The 21033-nt window shown below is 39.0% G+C and overlaps 1 protein-coding gene across 2 annotated transcripts in view; it reads left to right on the top strand.

Annotated features, from left to right (window-relative positions):
* The first annotated feature begins 533 nt into the window (after positions 1 to 533).
* Positions 534 to 21033, top strand: part of MLF1 (myeloid leukemia factor 1) — a 30329-nt gene continuing 9829 nt past the window's right edge. The window contains exons 1-3 of one of the 2 annotated variants that reach the window (XM_067546433.1): positions 534 to 656; positions 11284 to 11446; positions 19961 to 20047. In XM_067546433.1, the coding sequence (XP_067402534.1) occupies positions 604 to 656; positions 11284 to 11446; positions 19961 to 20047 (303 nt within the window). In that variant the 5' untranslated portion in view covers positions 534 to 603. Of the gene's footprint in view, positions 657 to 806; positions 886 to 11283; positions 11447 to 19960; positions 20048 to 21033 lie in introns of those variants that run through there. The other variant, XM_067546485.1, reaches the window with a different exon arrangement.

Raw genomic sequence — 21033 nt, 5'->3', positions numbered from 1 at the left:
AAAGCCTGCTTGGTCTCAAATATTTCGTGGAAAATCTTCTTCTCTGTGGCAGTCGGGTTGCTGGTTATTTAGTGCCCCTGTGCCATAGTTTTCCGGGGCCCCCTCTGTCAGGTAACTGTCCCTCAGCCCTGCCCCGCTTGACTATGGTTTGCCACCCCTATGCCCTGGTGCCCCTAATATTTTGGTGCTGTGCCCCCCATGAATTTATGCCTCTGCTCCGTTTATTGTGCTGCTCTTTCCCCCTGCCCCCGTCCTAGGCCTGGGGCTCCCCTCCTGCTGCCATGGGGCTCTTCGCCCCCGGGCCCCCAGCTCTGTCCTTGAGGCTCCAGAAACTTCCGGACTTGGCCAGCAGCCCTAGCCGAGCCCTTGTGTTGAAAGCGGTTGCCATGGTAGCAGCCCTGCCCCGCCCCCTCCATTCCCCATCCTATGGAGAGCTAGCCCAGGCCAGCGGCGGCCAATGGGAAGCAAGCGGTGCTGCTCGTGAACTTGGTGGGCGGAGAGAGAGAGAGGGACCAGCAGAGGAGTGCCTCCCGGGCCCGGGTCTGTCTTGCAACCTCCTGCGACCTGTGCCCGGGCGGCCGAGCGAGGAGCGGAGTCGCAGCCATGTTCGGGGCCGGGGGGTTGAGGGAGCTCTTCGAGGAGGACCCCTTCTTCCGGTGAGGGGTCCGCGGGGCCAGGCACCCGGCAGGGGCTGGGGCGGGTTGGGGGAGCCAGCGATAGGGGCGACCCCTACGCGTGCCCGGACAGCTCCCAGCCTGCGGGGCGCTCCGAGTCGGCTGGAGGGTCTCCGGCAGGGCCGGAGAGGGAGAAGGGGCTGGCCTGACGGATCCGCCTTGACTCAGTCCTGGGCTCATCCTCGCACCCAGAGCGGTTCGGCCGCCTCAGGTTCGTCTCCTTCCCGGGGGTGTCCGAACCGAGCGCTGGCTGCAGCGCAGCCGTGTGTGTGCCGGGCACGTAGGGGAGGTGGCTGTGAGCGTGGGGCGCGCTGAGGAGACATGCGGGAGACGGGCCCCAGTCAGAACCGGGAGCTTCGACCCCCTGGGACAATAACCAGAAACCCTGTTGAAAGCAGACAGATCGCGATGGCGAAGGCGCTTGACGTGCCTGCGAGCGTCTTCCCGGACCTTTCAGCGGGGGAGGAAACCTAATAGGGCCACTTAGGTGAGGTCAAACTTTTGAGGACTTCGCTTTTTGGGACGGGGACTTTGGCTGCAGCTCCTCCCCTGTAGAGTTATGGGGAATAGCCTTCGAGTGCGCTAACACTGGCGGGAGTGGCGGTGTGGTGTGGTGTAGTATAGCTACTGGCATTTTTACCACTTCAGGTCTGCCGGGGGGCTGGTCAGGCCAACACATGAAAACCATATCAAGCCTTGGAGTTCACAGTTGTGTAACCGGCCTTCAGATCGCAAAGTGTGGCATCTTTGTGGCTCTGTGTAACGTCTTACCACATGCCCATAAATAACATCTAAAATGTCTTGGTTTACATGATAGTCTAGCAAACATTGGGTTAATATATTTCTTATTTTAATCTGAAGGAGAGGACAGATAAGGAAAGCATTAATTGCTTTACAGAACCATCATACTGGTGCTGTTCTTCTGGTCTCTCTGCTTCTCTCACTTGCCTCACTCAAGGCTACCCTACGAAGAATTCAGTGTTGCGTGATGGGTATTATCACATACTACTTGGTGAAATGTCACATTAGTGGTAACTCTGCTAGTCATCACAGTCTGGCACAGTTGCACAATTAATTTGTATATTTCAGTCCTATCAGTTAAAATGTCCTAATCTTATATTTAAAAAAAATTAATCCGTATTTTAAGGTTTCTTAACTGCAAAAAAAGTGGGTTGCCTAACACTTCAGTTGATACGGTGGGACTGTAAAGATAACATGCTCCAAAAGTAGTTTATAATTATACAAAGCCCTAATGGACTATGCACAACACAGGTATTTTGAAAAATTGCCTAGGTTTTTGTATTATGTACTCTTGGTGCTGGAACAATTTTTATTGGGGGAGGGGTGCTGAAAGCCATTGAACAAAACTGTAAATCCTATATATGATGGAAACCACTTCAAGCCCTGGGGTGCTACTGCATCCCTAGTTCCAGCACCTCTGTGTAATCTACCTAAATAAACTTTATAGTTAGTGGATCACTCTCTGGGAAGATGTATATCAATAAGAACATACGAATGGCCATAATGGGTCAGATCAGTGGTCTGTCTAGCCCAGTAGCCTGTCTTCTGTCAGTGGCTAGTGGATGGTGGTTCAGAGGGAGTGAACGGAACCGGGCAGTTTATCAAGTGATCCATCTACTGTTATCCAGTCAGATTAGGGACACTCAAAGCATTGGGTTATATGCCTCACCATGTAAACTAACAGCCATTGATGGAGCTATCCTCCATTAATTTATCTAATTCTTTTTTGAACTCATTTGTACTTTTGGCCTTCACAGCAATGAGTTCCACAGGTTTACTGTGCATTATATGAAGAAATACTTCTTTTTTTTTTTTTTTTTTTTTTTAAACCTGCTGCTTATTAATTTCATTGGTTGAGCCTTGCGTTGTGTGTTATGTGATGGGGTCAATAACACTTTCTTATTCACTTTCTCCACACAATTCATGATTTTATAAACTGCTATCATATCCTCCCTTCATTTCTTTTCTAAGATGAACAGTCTCCATCTTTTTAATCTCTCCTCATATAGAAGTTAATCATCAACCTAATCATTTTTGTGCCCTTCTCTGTACTTTTTTCAGTTCTAATGTATCTTTTTTGAGATGGGGTGACAAGAACTGCACGCAGTATTCAAGATGTGGGGAAACCATGGATTTATATAGTAGCATTATGATATTTTGTTGTCTTATCTGTCCGTTTCCTAATGGTTTCTAACTTTGTTAGCTCTTTTGATTGATGCTCCACGTTGAGCAGATGTTTTCAGAGAACTATCCACAGACTACAAGATCTTTCTTGAGCGCTAATAACTAATTTAGAACTCATCATTTTATCTGTGTAGTTGGAATTGTTTTCCAATGTGCATTACTTTGCACTTATCAAAACTGAATTTCATCTTCCTTTTTCTTGCCTACTCACCCAATTTTGTGAGACCTCTTTGAAACTCTTCACAGTCTGCTTTGGACTCAACTAAAGTAAAAAATCCCAACTGTGGAACTATCAGACATGCCAAAACAATCCAAATCACATGACTTGATACAATTTCTCTATTTCCTGCCCCACACATTTTATATCTCTATTTCAGATTATAAATTCTGACCTCTATAGAATAAGTGTTATGTCTTCTTAAATGTGTAAAGCATTTAAAGCCATTGATGGTGCTGTAGAAAAATATCTGAAAGAAGAATTTGGCTGTACATCATCAGGATTAAAATGTTCATTATTGCATTTATTGACACTTGTAAGGATTTGACTATCAATAAATATCTATCTTTAATAAAGCTGGTCAGGAACTTTTTGTCTGAAACTGACCATGAGAAAGGGTTGATCTTTACATATTTCTCAGTTGGAAGAATTTAAGAAAATTTTTGAGAATGCCCATGACCCATTTTAACATTTTTTAAATAAAACTTTCTGGGTGTTTTTTGTTTTAAACAACTTTATTTTGAAATTTAAGCTAATTATTTAAAAAAAAAAAAAAAAAAAGGCAGGAGAGGCAAAAATCAAAACCTTTTGAAAATGTTCAAATATTTCAGTTGTCTGACTAAATTTTTTTTTTTCAGGTTGTCAGTCCACAAATATTTTTGAGATTGACTTTTTGTATGGGTTTCAGGACAAATTTTTTTTTCAGAATCTCTAAAAGTGTCCCAGGATCGGACCACCATTTCCTACTAAGCTCTAATCTGTATTCTGAATGTCTTTATAACATGACTCCATACTGGAAATTGTTGAGTGGGAGAAAAGGAAATACATGAACTTTATGAATCAGAACAACCACCAGCCTCAGTATATTCCCCAGCAGCTCCCCCTTAAAAAAGACTTCCCATATGGAAAAATTCCAACATTGCTGCTGCCTCTTGAGGCTTCCAGTAGTAAGTTCATGCTGCTCCAATACTTGTCAAAGTTACTTTTTGTCCTTGTCATGTGTTTTGTGGGTTTTGGGTTCCCCCCACCCCCCAAATTTTTTTTCTCTCCAGTTACACATGACACCACAGGCTATATTTTGAACATCCACCATATCAGCTATCTCAGTTCTCTGCTCCAATGGCTGCCTAGACACAGAAGTACCTTTACTTCAAAAGTAAGCAGTCAGTGGGGGGATCCTTTAACATCTCTGGATTTCCCCGTCCTGCTAAAGTGGGTGTTTATTGTAGACATTTGGCAAACCAGGTTCCTGCTAAAAATGAAGATGCATATAAGAATTGGAAGTTATACTACAGTTTGAATATGTAATTACACTGTAACCAAAGAGCCACTGCTGCTCACATAGCACGTACAGAAAACAGGAGTTGGTTGGCTGAAGAACTGACATACAAGATGTAAAACTAGTCAAAACAATCATTATTCATAAAAGGTAATCTCTAACCTCAGAAGACAAGTTAGCATTCCATTAATGTTTTTCCTGAGCTGCAAAGTCAGGGTGGCATACTTTTAACATGAGGAGACACCCACTGTTACCTTTGGCTTACCATCTGCAGCAGGAATTCAGAGAAACTAGAGTGAATTAGAGCAAAGAAGAAGCAGAGCAGCCACCATCCATTCTTCCAAAACAGAGAAGAAGCTATGACCAGTGGAGCTATTTTTCCTTAGTACCTATGTGAAATTGCCCTCAAGAACGATCTGTGTAAGATAAGCTGACATAACAGTACTAACGTTATCTTAAGGGGGAGTGTTTATTGCACAGAAGAGGTTATTAGGGGAAGGACTAACATGATGTACGACAATTCTGACTTTATACATAAGTTCATTAGATGAAACTGGCTATGTACACAACCAAACATTAAACCCTGTACTACACTAATAAATGCTGTTCAACATATTCATAAATGATCTGGAAAAAGGGATAAACAATGAGCTGACAAAGTTCTCAGACCATACTAAATTACTCAAGATAGTTAAGGCCAAAGGAGACTGAAGTTACAAATGGATCTTACAAAACTGGATGACTAGGCAAAAATATGGCAGATGAAATTCAGTCTTGATCAGAGTAATGCATATTAGAAAATATAATCCCTACTATACCCACAAAATGATGGGGTCTAAATTATCTATTACCACCTAAGAAAGAGATCTTGGAGTCATTGTGGATAGTTCTCTGAAAGCATATGCTCACTGTGCAGTAGCAGTAGTCAAAAAAAGCTAACAAAGATAGGAACCATGAGGAAACGGATAGATAATAGGACAGAAAATATCATAATGCCACTATATAAATCCATGGTTTGCCCACACCTTGATACAGTGTGCAGTTCTGGTTGCTCCATCTCAAAAAAGATATATAGAATTGGAAAAAGTACAGAGAAAGGCAACAAAAACGATTTGGGGTATGGAATAGCTTCCTGATGAGGTGAGATTAAAAAGACTGGGACGTTCTTCTTAGAAAAGAGAGCTAACTGGGAGCATGATAGCAGTCTATAAAATTGTGAATGATGTGGAAAAAGCAAATAAGCAAATGTTATTTACTCTTTTACATAATACATGAAGCAGGGGTCACCCAATGAAATTAATAGGCACCAGGTTTAAAATAAACATAAAGAAGTATTTCACACAATGCACAGTCCACCTGTGAAATGCCAGGGGATGTTGTGAAGGCCAAAAGCATAACTAGGTTAAAAAAAGAATTAAATTAGCCATTGATGGACCTACCCACCATTAACTTTTACCCAAGATATTCAAGGATGCAACCATGTGCTCTGGGTGTCCTAAACATTTGACTGCTAGAAACTGGGACTGGATGATGGGATGGATCGTTTGATAAATTACCCTGTTTTGTTCACTCTCTCTAAAGCGTTTGGCACTAGCCACTGTTGGAAGACAGGATACTGGGCTAGATGGATCATTGGTCTGACCTAGCAGAGCCATGTTTGAGGATATGCTCTGGACCTTATCTCAAGAAGAATATTCTTACCAAAGGGACTAACTTTTTATAGTCTTCAGGTTACGTTATTCTACATTTATACTTGATTGTTACCTTTGACCTCTAGAAACTGTCATGTATTGTGGCAACCAGATGTGCAGGATTTTACAGGAACCACAAAATTTCACCAAACAAGGATTCCCACGTGAAAACCACAATTGCTGGTAGTTGTCCCATTTAGAAACTATTTTCACTTATATATAAAAGGAAAGGAAAGATAGAAAATAAAAAGTCTAGTTTATAGTAGCTTGCATGTTTGAAGGATGGTGGAAACACCATCCTACTTTAAACTGTCAGCATTATTCCTCCTTTTTTCTTAGTGTGGATACAATGCTACTGTAGCAAATGGGGATTAGTTTGCAAGGAAAAAGAACTTTAATGGACAATGGTGTGTGTGTTTGAGAGAGAAAGAGAGAGTAACTGACTGCTGGAACAGTTCTTGCAGAGTTGCTTTACATACAGTTAAGGGAATCGGTTTACTTCTTCAGCCAAGGACTAGATCAATTGCCAAATTAGTATAATAAAGGCTTCCACTGCCTCACAAGGAGAGATTTTTGACTAATGAACTGGAAATAGTGTCTGGGTAAAGAGTAGTATTATAAATGTCTCCGTCTCTAGGCAGCTGTCCGTGGGAAGCACTAGTTGATCTTCGCCAAAATGCTTCCAAGACCCAGCTGAATTTCCTTCTGAATAGCTCAGACAGGTGCAGAAGCTAGATCTTTTCCGCTGTTCTTTTTAGCTTGCCAATGTGTTATATCATGCCAGATGTTATCTTCAGTAAGATTTTCTGCTGCTTCTGACATCTCATTTCAAATCAGAACTAATATAACCTTATTTTAAAATAGGGAATTAATTAAATAACTTAATTCCAAATGTGATCTTCTCAACTAATAAATATCGTTATTTGATTGAACACAAGTATCTCACAATAAAAATGTATGATAAAATAAAGAGTATCAATAATAGTTTTATTACTGTTTTCTGATAATATTGTTAGTTTCAACTGGAAACAAGACGCCCTTGAATTTAGGAACTTTAGCCTCAGTCCTGCAAATACTTATGCACGCAAATGAGTAGCTCCCCTGAGTTAGATTATAAATTTAAAGTTACTTGTTTGCATAAGTATGGCCACTGGCTTTTCATTTTTAAAATGTTTTTATATTTTGTCTTGCTGTAGTGATTATGATTATACCTGATTAATAATTCTGAAGACTGGAGCCCACCTCTGTCCAAAGAACATGTGCAATTCAGGCAGTAGTACAGGCTGTCTTTCCTACCAACAATACCAGCTCCTGACTTGGAGGGCCTACATGTGGAAGTGAGACAATAGTTCAGTCCTCAGGCCTTCTCTACTGCAAGTGTCACAAGGGTTTTGTGATATGAACATATGTCTGAGAAGGGAACTGAGAACAGTACCAAATTACTTCATGTAAACACCTTACCCATCAGATTGAAGAAAATTTGGGTTACTGTAGACCTGGATGGAGTATAAACTACTGTCTCATATGAGAGAGGTTCTATATCCCATTGCTGATCTTCTCAAAGTTTTAATTTGACCTCTTTTGGGAATTATCTATCCATTAGATCATAATGCAAATATAATTACTGCACAATGGTGGAACAACAAATCGGCTTTGCTATCAGTGTTGCTAGTGTTTCCGTTATAATCTTCCTTATAGTGACTTATAACACTTTTTTTAGCATGTGAAGGATAGAAGCTTGCAAGATCCTTATCTAGTAGTGAAGCTTTAAAATGAATGTTTTTTTCTTGAGAAAGTCAGTTTTGTAGCATAGGGTTACAAAATATGAAGGAACTCATGTGGTTAAGGGGCATCAGCTCTCTTCTTTATCACATATTCCTCTTTCTCCCACCATAAATCCCACACTCAAGCTTGAGCAACAGATGAGTTTTATATTTATTTATATAAAATATAAAATAAATATATATATATATATATATATATATATATATTTTTTTTTTTTTTAAATCAGCATCTTCTTTCTCCATGATGGGTTGTTAAACTTCAATGGGCTTCTCCATCTCTTACTGTCTGATAATGCCACTGATCAAACTGTATCACTGCAGATCTTGTTTAGCCTACTAGGACCAACAATGGGCGGGAGACAAATTTGAAAAACAAAACAAAACCCAAAGATAGTATGAATGAGATTGGCTAAGTCCTTAGCCCTGTAATTATGGTTTGAGTTCTGATCTTCAGAGATGTAACGGACAACAGTGGTAAAATGGTAGCAAACACATTGTGTCCCTAACCCGCAAGATAAAGAGTTGCTAGCTTTCCTTTCCTGTCTTGTTGGTTATTAGCAAATCTATAAATTTTGTGTACTCCTATATGTAGGATTGACACCAGCAGCACCCCTTAACCACATCCCAAAACAAAGTCTTGTGCACAAATTACTGGACTGGGAATTGGGAGATCTCTGGTCTATTTGTGGATCTGGCTCTGACTTACTGTGTGGCCTTTGACAAAATACTTAATCTATCTTTGTCTGCCTCCTAGACTCTAATTTGTGGACATAGATACCATCTGACTTTTGTAAAGCACTCTGAGATCCTTAGATGAAAAGTGCTTTAAGTGCTATGTATGAAATATTTCAAAGAACTTAGAATGCATCACTATTATATGCACGTGCTCTTGCAGAAATATTGGAGGAATTATGTTTAAGAGAAAAAAATCATTCAACGTTTCCCACAAGGTAGCCAAAAAGTAAGACCTCCATTGTTTTTCAAGTTTCTCTGACTGCTTTGTTTATAAGTATACAGGTGAAACCTTTACCGATTCTGCCAAATACCAGTAGTTTGTTTTTTAAAAACAAGTCTCTTGGTGTACCATATTTAAATACTGCACTTTTCATAACGTTCTCCTGAAAGGAAGTTTTGCATTTTTAAAATAATTTTAAAATTATACCTCTATGGGATTAAATGTAATGCAAGTTACCAAACAAAGTGATCTTGGAATTAAAGTAATCTGTGTTCTTGGGCCTGGCACACTGAGCATATTTCATTTGGTGCTTAATAGGGAATGAGACCTGTCCTTTGTGTGGGAAGGCAAGAACGGATAAAACCTTCATATAGTTTTGCTATATGCTAAATTATTTAAGAAATGGCATATGCATTTTGTATTTTGATATCTAAACTTGTTGAAAGTCTGTGGAGTAGTAGGAGGCTTTATGAAAGTGTATGTATGTAATTATGATTTTTGGTTGCGCCTCCCATGCTTTATGGTTTTGAGAACAGTGCTTGTACAGGCGATATCTTGCTTGTGCTTGTATTTTTAATGCTGTGAGAAAGGTATTCATCCTGTGAATAACTGCCAAGACACGTACTGCCTTATCATGTTTGGACTGAAGCTAAAACTAGGAATCATGTGGGTAGGGTAGATTAGGGACTGCTCTCAATAATGGAAAAACTACTTCTAGACATGGAATGGCTTGTTTGCTCTGACAAGGATATAAGATACATGCATAGATAGTTTAAAGAGACACTGTCAGGTTAAAAATCATGTTTTAATAAACAAATGTCTTAATCCAATATTAGAAATATAACTCTAAATTTTTAAAACAAATCTTTATGTAGCCTGTTTTAAAACAAAATAAACACACACACACACAAAAAAAAACTATACACCATGGGGCCCAGTGAGATATGTAGGTATGGGAGAAGGAGAATAGTCAAGGATGGCAATGTGGCTATAAGCCTGGGAAGTAGTTTTCAATGGAAATGGAAAGTGATAAGGAAAGAAATTAACTGTTAGTGAGTATGAGGAGATGATTGGATGTTGGAGAGGAGATGCCTATGAGTTAAGAGGGTGATTTGGGGCTCATTCACATAGATGCAGTTAACTCCTCCCCTGGTTTTAAGGTGGTCTAGAGCAGTGTTTCTTAACCTGGAGTTTTAGAGGGGTCGCAAGTGCAGAGCTGGTATTGGGGTGGCAAGAAAGGTAATTGCCTGGAGCCACAGGGGCACCATGAAACTAAGTTACATGCCTCAGCCCCGTGGGGGTGGGACTCAGGCTTCAGGGGTACAGTAGTTTGGAAAGGTTAAGAACCACTGGTCTAGAGCAAAGAGGAGGGATTAAGGATAGTAGCCTGATGGACACCTGTGAAAAAGGGTAGGAGGGGAAGGAAGACAAGAATCTGTTGAATAGGGGAAAGATTAAGAAGTATTTCTTTGATTAAAGTAAAAGGAGAGACGTAGCAACCTTGTTCAGGTTGGCTTAAATGTAGTGGAGAAGGTAGAAACTGGAGTGGAGGGGATCAGGAGGAGGTTAAAAGAAAGTGAGAGTTTACAGTTCAGGAATATGGAGACAGGTTGGGGACTTATGGGGAGAAACAAGATCAGATTTAGAGAGGCAAAAGGGGGTGGGAGAGCGGAGAGAAAACTCTTTCTGAGATGGGGGGGATCCAAGGGCATATTTGGAGGGAAAGAAAGTAGGAGTGGGGAAGGAACCAGGATGGATTTAGTGAATAGTATGGGCCTCAAAAGTGGTGGAAAAAAACAAAAGTGGGAGGGATGGAAACAACCAGCTGGAGAGGTGAAAAACCAAGTCTAATACAAAGACAGGGATATTCAAGTTTTAGAGTCCAGGCTTTTGATTAGTGCATGGAGCAAATGGGAGACAGAAGTGGAGCAGGGTGATTCTCTTAATATTGACAGGGAATTCCAGCAGTATCAGATGAAAGGAAGTAGAAGTCTGGGCAACAAATATAAAGTTGGCAGGATTAAAGCCTGTCAGGCAGGATATGAGATTGGGTTGAGGAGAAGATGGATTTGAAGGATGTGAGATCTCACTAAATGAGAGAAAGAAATATGGAGAGTTGAGAGCCAGAGGGGTTGGTGATGGGAGGAGAGAAAGCAAAAGAGCTATAGGGAATAGAAGACATGAAAAATACATAGGAAATGAACAGAAGGGTAAAGGGAAGAAGTGTAAATTTCTGGCTCCCTAGGGCCTATTACCTAGGACTGCCCATTGAAAATAGTTTTTGCTATCAAGATGATGAGGTGTCTGGAGACCCATGTGTGTGACAGCTTAAAATGGAGTTCTGGTTATTGCTAAGCAGCCCTGGCCTATTTCATAATAATTTTACATGGTTGGAATCGGACATGTTAACTTTCTAAAAGAATATTCATGAGTTTTCTGTTTCTTTCTTTCTCTCCCTCCCTCCCTCCCCTCTCCCAGGGAGCCTTTTGCTGCACAGCATGAATACATGCGTCAGATGATGAGGAGCTTTTCTGATCCTTTTGGACGAGATCCATTTCTCAGTATTACAGATGGTGGCGAAAGAGCTCGAGATCAAAGAGGACACCATGATTCTCGGGTTGCTTTGAGAGGAAATCATAGAGTAAGTCCTTTCATAATCTCTAAGGATTGTTACCTAAAACAATTACTAGTAATGTATTTGGCTTAACGCTTCAATTTTAGACTCTAACATGGTCTAATGGATAGGACATTTGTCTGAGATCCAGGAGATCAAAGTTATTTTCCTGGCCTTACGACTGACCTGTATGAGCTTGGTCTAGTTCCTTCATCTCTCTGAGTTTCCATTTCCCTTCCCATAAAATGCGGATAATGGTGCTTGCCTGCCTGTTGTAAAGTGCTTTGTAATCTATGAATGAAAAGCACCCTATAAGAGTTTTACTTAAGTGCTACAAATGAGTTTTTATGTTAGAATGGGTGATAAACACTTTTTTGAATGGCTAATATTTAAATAGCAGGGATTAAAATTTTCCAGTGGAAGACTTTTCCATGAACTTCTCTTTATTTTTTTTTATATATGAATTTCCTTTATGTAATAATACTAAAGGACAGGTTTATTTAAAGTGGGTATTTAAGTTATGCCTTTAATTTACAAATTCATCTCATAAGCCTGGCTAATTATACACACAAATATAATCAAGAATTTATGCACTTAATTACTGGTGCATAAGATAGTGGCTAGCATTGTGAATCATCCAACTTCGTTGATTTAATCTGCCATACATGTTTAGGGGCAGATTTTCAGGTGTTTAAACTGGAACAACATTTATGTATTTAATTACTCCCCCAAAGCATTATATGTCTTCTTCCACACCCCTTCAAAGCACCGTTGGCTTGTGGAGACTTGTAGTACAGTAGCTTCAGACAGCTAAAGGACAACGATAGTGGCTAGCTATGAATCATCCAACTTTGTTGATTTAATCTGCCATACACATTTAGGGGCAGATTTTCAGGTGTTTAAACTGGAACAACATTTATGCACAGTAAATCAACAAAGTTAGATGATTCATAGCTAGCCACTATCGTTGTCCTTTATCTGTCTGAAGCTACTGTCCTACGAGTCTCCACAAGCCAACTGGGCTTTGAAGGGGAGAGGCTGCAGTCTCTTCCCTATGGAAGAAGACATATAATGCTTTGGGATGATTTGAGATGATGTTGGCTTCAGAATAGTGGAGGGTCTTACTTTCTCCATAATTAATTCGGTTATGTATGAGCTAGAGTATTGTAATGACTCATAAAGTAGACTTTCAACTGACTGATCATGTAATGACAATTATGGCTATGTTTCTGTTTCTAAATCTAATCTGATTTCTTGGTTTAGAAAGAGTATATGTTTTTAAATAATGTGACAAATATATTTTATGTTCAAAGTTTTTTTACTTTGTTTTAAATTAGATATAAACCATTGGCATTTTAGTTCAAGGATAACACAACTATGGGAGGTTCTGGAACTTCGCCAAAACCAGTCACTGTAATTCAAACTTGCATATGTAGAGCTTAATAAATATAGCTGGAGCGCAGTCTGTCACCTGTAGGTCAAAAGGTAACTGCCAGATTCTTTCCACTGTGATTATACAGTGAAAGTTAGTTTCAACTATAGATAGAATTGGACCCACTTGGAGCCTGTTTCTGCTCCCAATAAAGTCAATGGGAGAAGGGGTAGGCTCTCAGGCTTTAGTTCAGCAAATGCTTAAATATGGGCCTGACCTTGTTTAAGAAACAAACAAACAAACAAAAAACTCACTATGAGATTTCTTACTGTCTAATCTCAACAAATGTGGAGACACAATGGAACATCAATTGTGGTGTGGAGGAGCTTAGTGTTTGAGGACACTGAAGTATTTTTAAAAAGCACCAAGAAAAATACATCTGCCTGGTCTTGGTGCCTAAGATCACCCCAGTATCTTTTTTTAAAAATTCCTTATGGCTGCCTTGAAGCAGTTGGCAAGTTGCAAAGAAAACTTAAGAGCTGGCTACTGTGACCTGATGGTGGTTCAGTTTGTTTGTTTGTTCCAGGCGTGTGTTGGAGAGGCAAGAATGAAAGAATCCAGATGAAATAGAAATACATTTGGTAGCGGAACAGATTCGTTCAACATTTCAAAGCATAAATATTTAGAAACTACTGTGGATTTTTGTGTTTGGATTTTTTTGCTCAAGGGGTGGTTCAGTCGAACTTGGTGTTATGCCTTGGCTGTTGTATAGGGACATGTCAGTTTCTTTATTATCAGTTTAAATTATACCCTTCTAGGAAAATTGATTTCTTTAAAAGCTTCAACAGTTTTTTGTCTGATTCCATGCTGGTAAATTATCCAGTCATTAATTCCTACTGTATTTAAGTAAATTATAGTGCCTAAGCCTCATTTTAAAAAGGAACACAGCATAATCTGTGAGCAGTCAGATTTATTATTTTAAGATTTTAGCTGTTCTTCCAGGTTTGGTTGCTTAGTGTTTTCTAAACAGATCACAAAGTTTGTTTAACATTTTTGGGGGAGTGTTGGAGGTGGAAGAATACAGTGCATTGTTACATGCAGGGATATTCTTATTTCTTCAGTTGTCTTCTGTGTCTCTGATTCAAGCTGTATCCTGTCACGTTCATGAATTCTGTGATAAACTTTTTTAGTTTATTAAAAGAAACATTTGGGTTTGGGTTATCACAACTATTAAGTAGAAATGGTTGAGAAAATTTCAAAAATTGCTATGGAAAAAAATCCAAAGTGATTTGCTGATTTTCTTTATCCACTTTTCAGCCTGCTCTACTACTGAGCAAGCCACCTGCATGTCTTTTCTTCAAATTTGGCTCTCTATATGTCCAGCCAGTGCAATAAGAGCTCTTTTATGGATTTAAACTATTAGATGCATATTTCGTGGTTTTACATTTTTATTGTAAAATAAAGAATATTTAATTTATAAGTGACCAAAAGCTAAATTTTGTCATGACTTCATTTCATACCTAAAGTTACTATTGCATTTTTTGCCAATACTAGAAGTGTATACAGTTCCATACAGTATATAATGATATTCTACAATCAGATATTGTATTCCATTTTGTACTTGCATTATTAGAAAGTGTTACTCTTTTGAGCCAAGCACATTTTAGGTGGTTTTTGTGTGTAAATTAAGCTTCTCATCCTTGTTTACTGGAAATTTAAATTTATCTTCCAGCATTTCAAGTGCTCTGTCATACAGTGATATTCAAGACCAATTGGTCAAAGTTTTACAGGCACTGTGTCTGATGGTGTTCATAGCTGCATCTATTTATGCATCTGTACAAGAATATATTTATGCACTATGGATTTATTAGTCTTCAGACTGTTCTACGTAAATCTATCATCACATATAGAACTTCTTTGCAATGACCTTTAAAACTGCTGACATAGTAGAGTTGATTTGGTTTATCCCAAGGCATCTGAATATTTTAGAGAATATGTATATATTTCATTTTTAAGTCTACATTAATCTCTTGCATTACATAAAATGAGAGCTTGTGAGTAGATCAGCTGCATCACTTATTTTAATTTTTGTGCCCTAAAATTTATGCCAGCATTTTGAAATTTAGTTATGTAAATTTATATGTCGAGTAGAAACAGACTTATTGGTTTTAATCAGCATCTTTGTGACTGCTTGTACTGCATAAGTAAAATTGAGAGTGTGTGGGGAAGTAAGTGACATTTGAAGTACACCTTACGTTTTAATTGCTTTTAGTATAAAGCTTGCTATGGTACACAGATGTGTTTCTTAAGATTTAAGTACTTCTGTTATATTTGTGTAAATATGATTTATTCAACCTGGGTGCAGTCATCTTTTTTATTTTGAAATAATTGTGCTCCCGTGTCTACAAAAAACTACTTGATGTTATGTTGTTTTAACACATTATAAATCATTCCGGTCCCCTAAATGACATTTTTTTAAATTTTACTAAAAATATTTGATTTCAGATGCTATATGTGAAAGTAACTAAAAGGAACTGATACTTTTCTTCAAGGCAGTGAGCTGCACCCTCATGCCCTTTGGCAGTTTTGGTAGCATGGTTCCTATTCTGAAAGAAATAGCCCTTGTAACTTTTGCTAAAATGTACACATTGTCTTTCTAACTAAAACAAGAATAAATCATAGCTACATGATGCTTGCTAACTACTGTAGTGATATAACTCAGGAATATTTACATTTCTATCTAGTGAAAATGCTGAGGTTGAGTAAATATTCCACAGATATCAAGTTTGGTACTGCTGTGGAATTTTTATTTATTTAATTTTTTAGAACAGTTTGATTTGCCCTTTAAAAAATTGATATTTTTGTTTCATCTACAAAACTTTTTGGGGAAAGTTAATTTATTTCATTAGTTATAGTAAAGGGGTAATATGGCTTTACGACCAGAACTTGAATTTGTGCCAAAATTTTTAGTTTTTTTGGGAGATCTCAATAGCTGAGAAAAAATAGCTGGAAAAAAACCCTTTATTTTAAAAATTTTTACACAGGAGAAACACTCAGCCTTATATCACTGTCATTCATTGGCCCTTGTAGCCAATTAAGAAGCAACATAGATCAACTCTAACAAATGGAGATGTTCTCCACAATAATGATGTCTCTGACACAATGTCTCAAGGATTTTTGCAAGATGAGTGGGAAGTGCAGTGCAGAAGAAAATGGAAATACTGAGAGCATGCACATAGCTTGTGGTGTGGTTAGAAGCCATCATTCTGATACAAGACACTCAAATGATATGCAAGCTCCTTGCTGCTCTGCAATTAAATAGTTAATTAGGAAATGTTCTTTCCATAGCTGTGCCAAGTACCTACTGATGATATCAATGATATTAGTTCACCAAAAGAAAAATAGACAGAAGTAGTGTCATTAGCTTCTCCTCCATTGATGATGGAAGAAAATAACATTGTCAGGCACCTTCTAAGCAATATTATCTCCTGGATATGTGAACACAATAGTCAAACACTCTTGATTAAAGCTTTACACCACGTTTATTTTCCTCTGAATGATATGAAAGTGCCTGTAAAATACAAAATGCAGAAGAATATTTTTACCTGCAATTCTATTAATATTTACAACACATTCTGTGTTTTCTGTCACTGTGCTGCAGCAAGGCGGCCCTTTGGTTGACAACCGTTAATGTTAAATGCGGCTTTCAAATTACATTTCAAATGTTTTTTCCAATTCTTTTTTCCAGTAACAGATCTGCCAGACTGGAGTTCCCAGTGTAGCATTGCATTTAGTGAGCAGGGAAAGCAGCCTTGACAGAGAGAGAATAGCAGGAGGCGGTGATTAAACAGGAGTGTGGAAGTGAACATGGTAGTCATGGCCACTATTATTAGATTTTATGGATGGAAGAAGAGAGTAGAGGTCTTGTTGGACCCCAAAATATTGACATCTCCTTTGAAAAGGGGAATCTATCTCCCACCCTAATATATGCAATAGTCTGATCTGCCTGTTCCATTCTTAATGAAACATTCATGAATTTCAAATACTAGTATAATGGAATTTTGGTGTCAATGCATTTACCTTATGTGTAAGCATGAAGATTGGCTTCAGCAATGGACATCCTTAAAATAAATTTACTCAGCCAGCGCAACTGTGTGTTTTGAAGTATATTTTAGGGAACAATATAGTAACAACCAGTAATCTTCTCCCTCTCTGAGAAGATGGGGACAGATGCTTTTTTTACCTTAACCTGAGCAAGCCTATATTTCTTAGTGTCATTGGATTTTCTCCAGACCCTTGACAATAACTACACCATTTGCAAAGGCTCACTCTTCTCCTTCATGGTAGATGGCTGCCCTTTTGATATGGACTTGTTTTCTCCTCATATAAGGATGTTTTGTGTCACACTGGCATCAGCTGTTCCCTTTATAGTTTTGCATTTTAATTCTGAGTCATTTGTCAGTGCTGTGCAACGATCTCTTTCCCATCCATAACCAAGATGACCATGAAAACATTTTTTCTGTAATGCTTTCTAGAAACAATATGTTGTGAATTATGCAATTAATTTTTAAACTGTGAAAAATGCTTACTTGTGCAGTATGTATGAAACAACTATAGCCTCCAGTAGTCCGTTGGGTTAACCCTCTGTGGTGCATACTTGTCATAAAAGAGTCATTCATATACCTGCTGCTTCTCTTAGGTCCACTGTCTGCTTTATCCAAAGAAGATACAACACATTTGATGTGTAAATATAGGTCTAGAGTGACTGAGAATTATAAAAATTGGAGGCTTCTCAAAGGTCTGTCAAGCAAATGTGTTTCTTGATATGTGTGTTTCTGTTTGTTATGCTTTCTGATCGGAACACTATTCCAAGCCTCTTCCTGTCTAATGAAGTTTACCCAGGAGTAACAAATATTAATATATCACTAAAGAAATGTGGTCTAGATGAAATTACTACAGGGTGGATGCACAACTGATTGAAAGACTGTATTCAAAGAGTAATTATCAATGGCTTGCTGTCAAACTGGGAGACAGTATCTAGTGGTGTCCAATACTGTTTAATACTTTCATTCATGATTTGGATAATGAAGTGGAGAGAATGCTTATAAAATGTGTAGATGACACCAAACTGGGAAGGTTTTGAAGCACTTTGTAGGATAGGATTAGAATTCAAAATGACCTTGGAGAATTGGTCTGAAATCCACAAATGAAATTCAAAAAAGACAAGTTCAGAGTATTACACTTTAGGAAAGGAAAAATCAAATGGATAACTCCAAAATGGGGAATAAATGGCTTAGTGGCAATACTGCTGAAAAGGATCTAAGGATTGATGTCGATCATAAACAGAACCTGAGTCAACAATGTGATGCAGCTGTGAAAGAGGCTAATATCATTCTGGAGTGTACTAACAGAAGTGTCATATGTAAGACATGGGAGATAATTGTCCTGCTCTACTCAGCACTGATGAGGACTCAGTTAAAGAACTGTGTCCAATTCTGGGCACCACTCTATTTGAAAGATGTGGACAAACTGGTGAGTCCAGAGGAGAGTGACAAAAATGATAAAAGGTTTAGAAAACTTGACCTATAGGGAAAGGTTAAAATACTGGGCATGTTTAGTCTTGAGAAGAGAATACCGAAGGAGGACCTGATACATCTTCAGATATGTTAATGGTTGCTATAAAGAGGATGGTGATCAGTTCTCCTTGTCCACTGGAGGTAGGACAAGAAATAATGGGCTTAATCTGCAGCAAGGGAGATTTAGGTGAGATATTAGGAAAAACTTTCTAACTATAAAGGTAGTTAAGTTTTGGAAAAGTCTTCCAGGGGCGGTAGTGGAATCCCCATCATCATTGGAGACTTTTAAAAACAGTTAGATAAGCACTTGTCAGGGACAGTCTAGGTTTATGTGGTCCTGCCCCAATGCAGGGGGCTGGACTTGGTGGTTTCTTGAGGTCCCTTCTAGTCTTATATTTCTATAAGGAATTAAATACATTTCCTGAATATATTTAATGAGATTGTGTTTATTGAAGGTTTCAGTTTTGAAAATGTATATGGTTTGAAACATCTTTCTCCTCCCCCCTGCACCCCCAATTCTCTGTTTTTTCTCATTGCCCTCTGCTTTCAGTTTGGAAAGTAATGCACAGTGTTTAATCATACACACAGGGGAGATGACAGTCCACTACAGCTTGTTTTGGTTATGCATCTTTGTAATTAAACAGATCTATTCAAGAATTGATTTCATGTACTGCTAGATCTAAACCAAAACAAAACAAAACAAAATTCTGAGTTATCACTAATATTGTTCTTGTATTGGCTATAGAGTCTAGTTTTCAAACCTGGTTGCCTAAGTTTGTAGTGAAGGAAATGTCTTGGCTCAAAAAAATATTGTGGATGTCTAAAGCTATTAAGTTAGTAAGTTATCCTATTGTGGATTTCACCTTTTCCTATATTAAAAGCCATGATATTGTTAAAAATATACTGTTTTTATTAAAAATGCTCCTAGAGTGTCTCATTCTGCTTTTCACTCCTCTCTATGGAGTTCATAGCTCTACCTAATGAGACATTTATTGAGCAACTGCTAACAACACTGAAGAACTTTGCTGAATACATTTGGAGTCCTCCCTAGATCCTCATTCATGTCCTTTCCTGGCTGACTACATCATGTTTATGAATGCAACCGGTGAGATTTGCACATTAGAGATGTTCTGTCTACTTTGGTGCTCTAGGGGAAGGAGTGGCATACTGCAGTTCTAGTCTGTTTGGTTTTCTGGATGTCACCAGAATTGACAGGTTAGTCAGCCCAAAAAGAGGTTTAGAGAGACAGAGACCCTAAAAACAATCCTAAATGCCATCCTAAATGTGTGCTTGTTCTGACAGTCCAATAATTTCTAGAAACCTATCATCATCCCTTTTCTACTTTCACCTCCACAATCCTGTGTTACCCATACTATTTGCCTTTTAATTTTTAAAAAAGGGAATTTTCTGCTCATATGGATTCATGAATTGTCTTGTAGGCTCTACAAAGCCTGTGAGTTTATTTGATTGCATTTTCAGAAATATGCATGTGATTGTCTTGTCAAAGGACAGCTTTAAGACTAACCATTCTATTTTCATTGATTTTTTTTAGTTTTTTCCTGTAGCTAATAATTATTTTCTGTCCTCCAACAGAATTCAGATTTCAAGGATCCTTTCTTTGCAATTGACAGAAGTGTGTCAAACATGAGAAACAGTATGCTAGAACTGCGAAGAAATTTTGTAAGTACATTAAAAAAATTCAGTCTTAAAAGTATTATTTATATTCAACAAAATAATAGTGTTTAAAACAGTTATTCAGGAAGTCAAATAAAAAGCCATATTATGATTCCCCAGGGGATGCAGCAAGAAAATGTGTGGGGGTGGGGAGTTAGCCCAGAAAATATTTTAGTTTTAATTCTTTATACTATCAGTTGTACTCCAGTTACATCTATGTACTTGAGTAGAACAAGGTCAAATGTGTTTAATTTATTCTATCTTCGAGTGATTGCTCATATGCATTCCAATTTAGGTGTGCGCGCGCCCCGTACACAGATTCCCGGAACCTTTTTCCCTTAGCCTGCCCGCAGGGCCAGCTCAGGCGCCCCCTGGAGTGCCGCGCTCATGTCGCGGTATAAAGGGCACTGCTGGCCCCGCGGGTCCCCAGTTCCTTCTTTCCGCCTCTGACGGTTGCTGGAACTTCTGCCCTTGCTATTGCAAGCAGCAGTCCTTAGCCTTATTGCTATAGTTCAAGCTTTTAGCTCTCAGTTAGTTCGTTGTTAGTCAAATTCAGTTGATCGTCGACAGTTCAATACTGTCAATTGACCCTTAGCGGTTCCTCGCTAAAGAACCCTGCCAGGCTTGGCTGGTTTCAAGAGCTATTCCATCTGCTCCAAGCAATTTGCGGTGAGTGACCCTCATGACCGCTGCCTCCGGTGCCTCGGAGAGCAGCACCGCAAAGAGAAGTGTAGAATCTGCAAGTCCTTCAAGCCCCGCACCCAAAAAGAAAGGGACGCCAGGCTGAAGGTCTTGCTCATGGAGTCTGCGCTCCGTCTGGCCTCAGAGCCGTCAAGATCACCGGCACCGAGCGGACGCTCGGTGCAGAGCACACCACTGGCACCGACAGTGGCACCGAAGCCTTCGGTGCTGAAGAAATCAAGGTGGTCCGGCACCGCCTCCATGGACTCCTCCCTGCGACCAGCGAAGCAGGGAGAAGCTCAGGAGACACC

The sequence above is a fragment of the Emydura macquarii genome, unplaced genomic scaffold (assembly GCF_026122565.2).
Source record: "Emydura macquarii macquarii isolate MOO-44397 ecotype Brisbane River unplaced genomic scaffold, CSIRO-AGI_Emac_v2 contig_18, whole genome shotgun sequence".
Taxonomy (NCBI): Eukaryota; Metazoa; Chordata; order Testudines; family Chelidae; genus Emydura; species Emydura macquarii.
The sequence above is the reverse complement of the archived record's forward strand: the minus strand, read 5'-3'. Positions and strand labels throughout refer to the sequence as shown.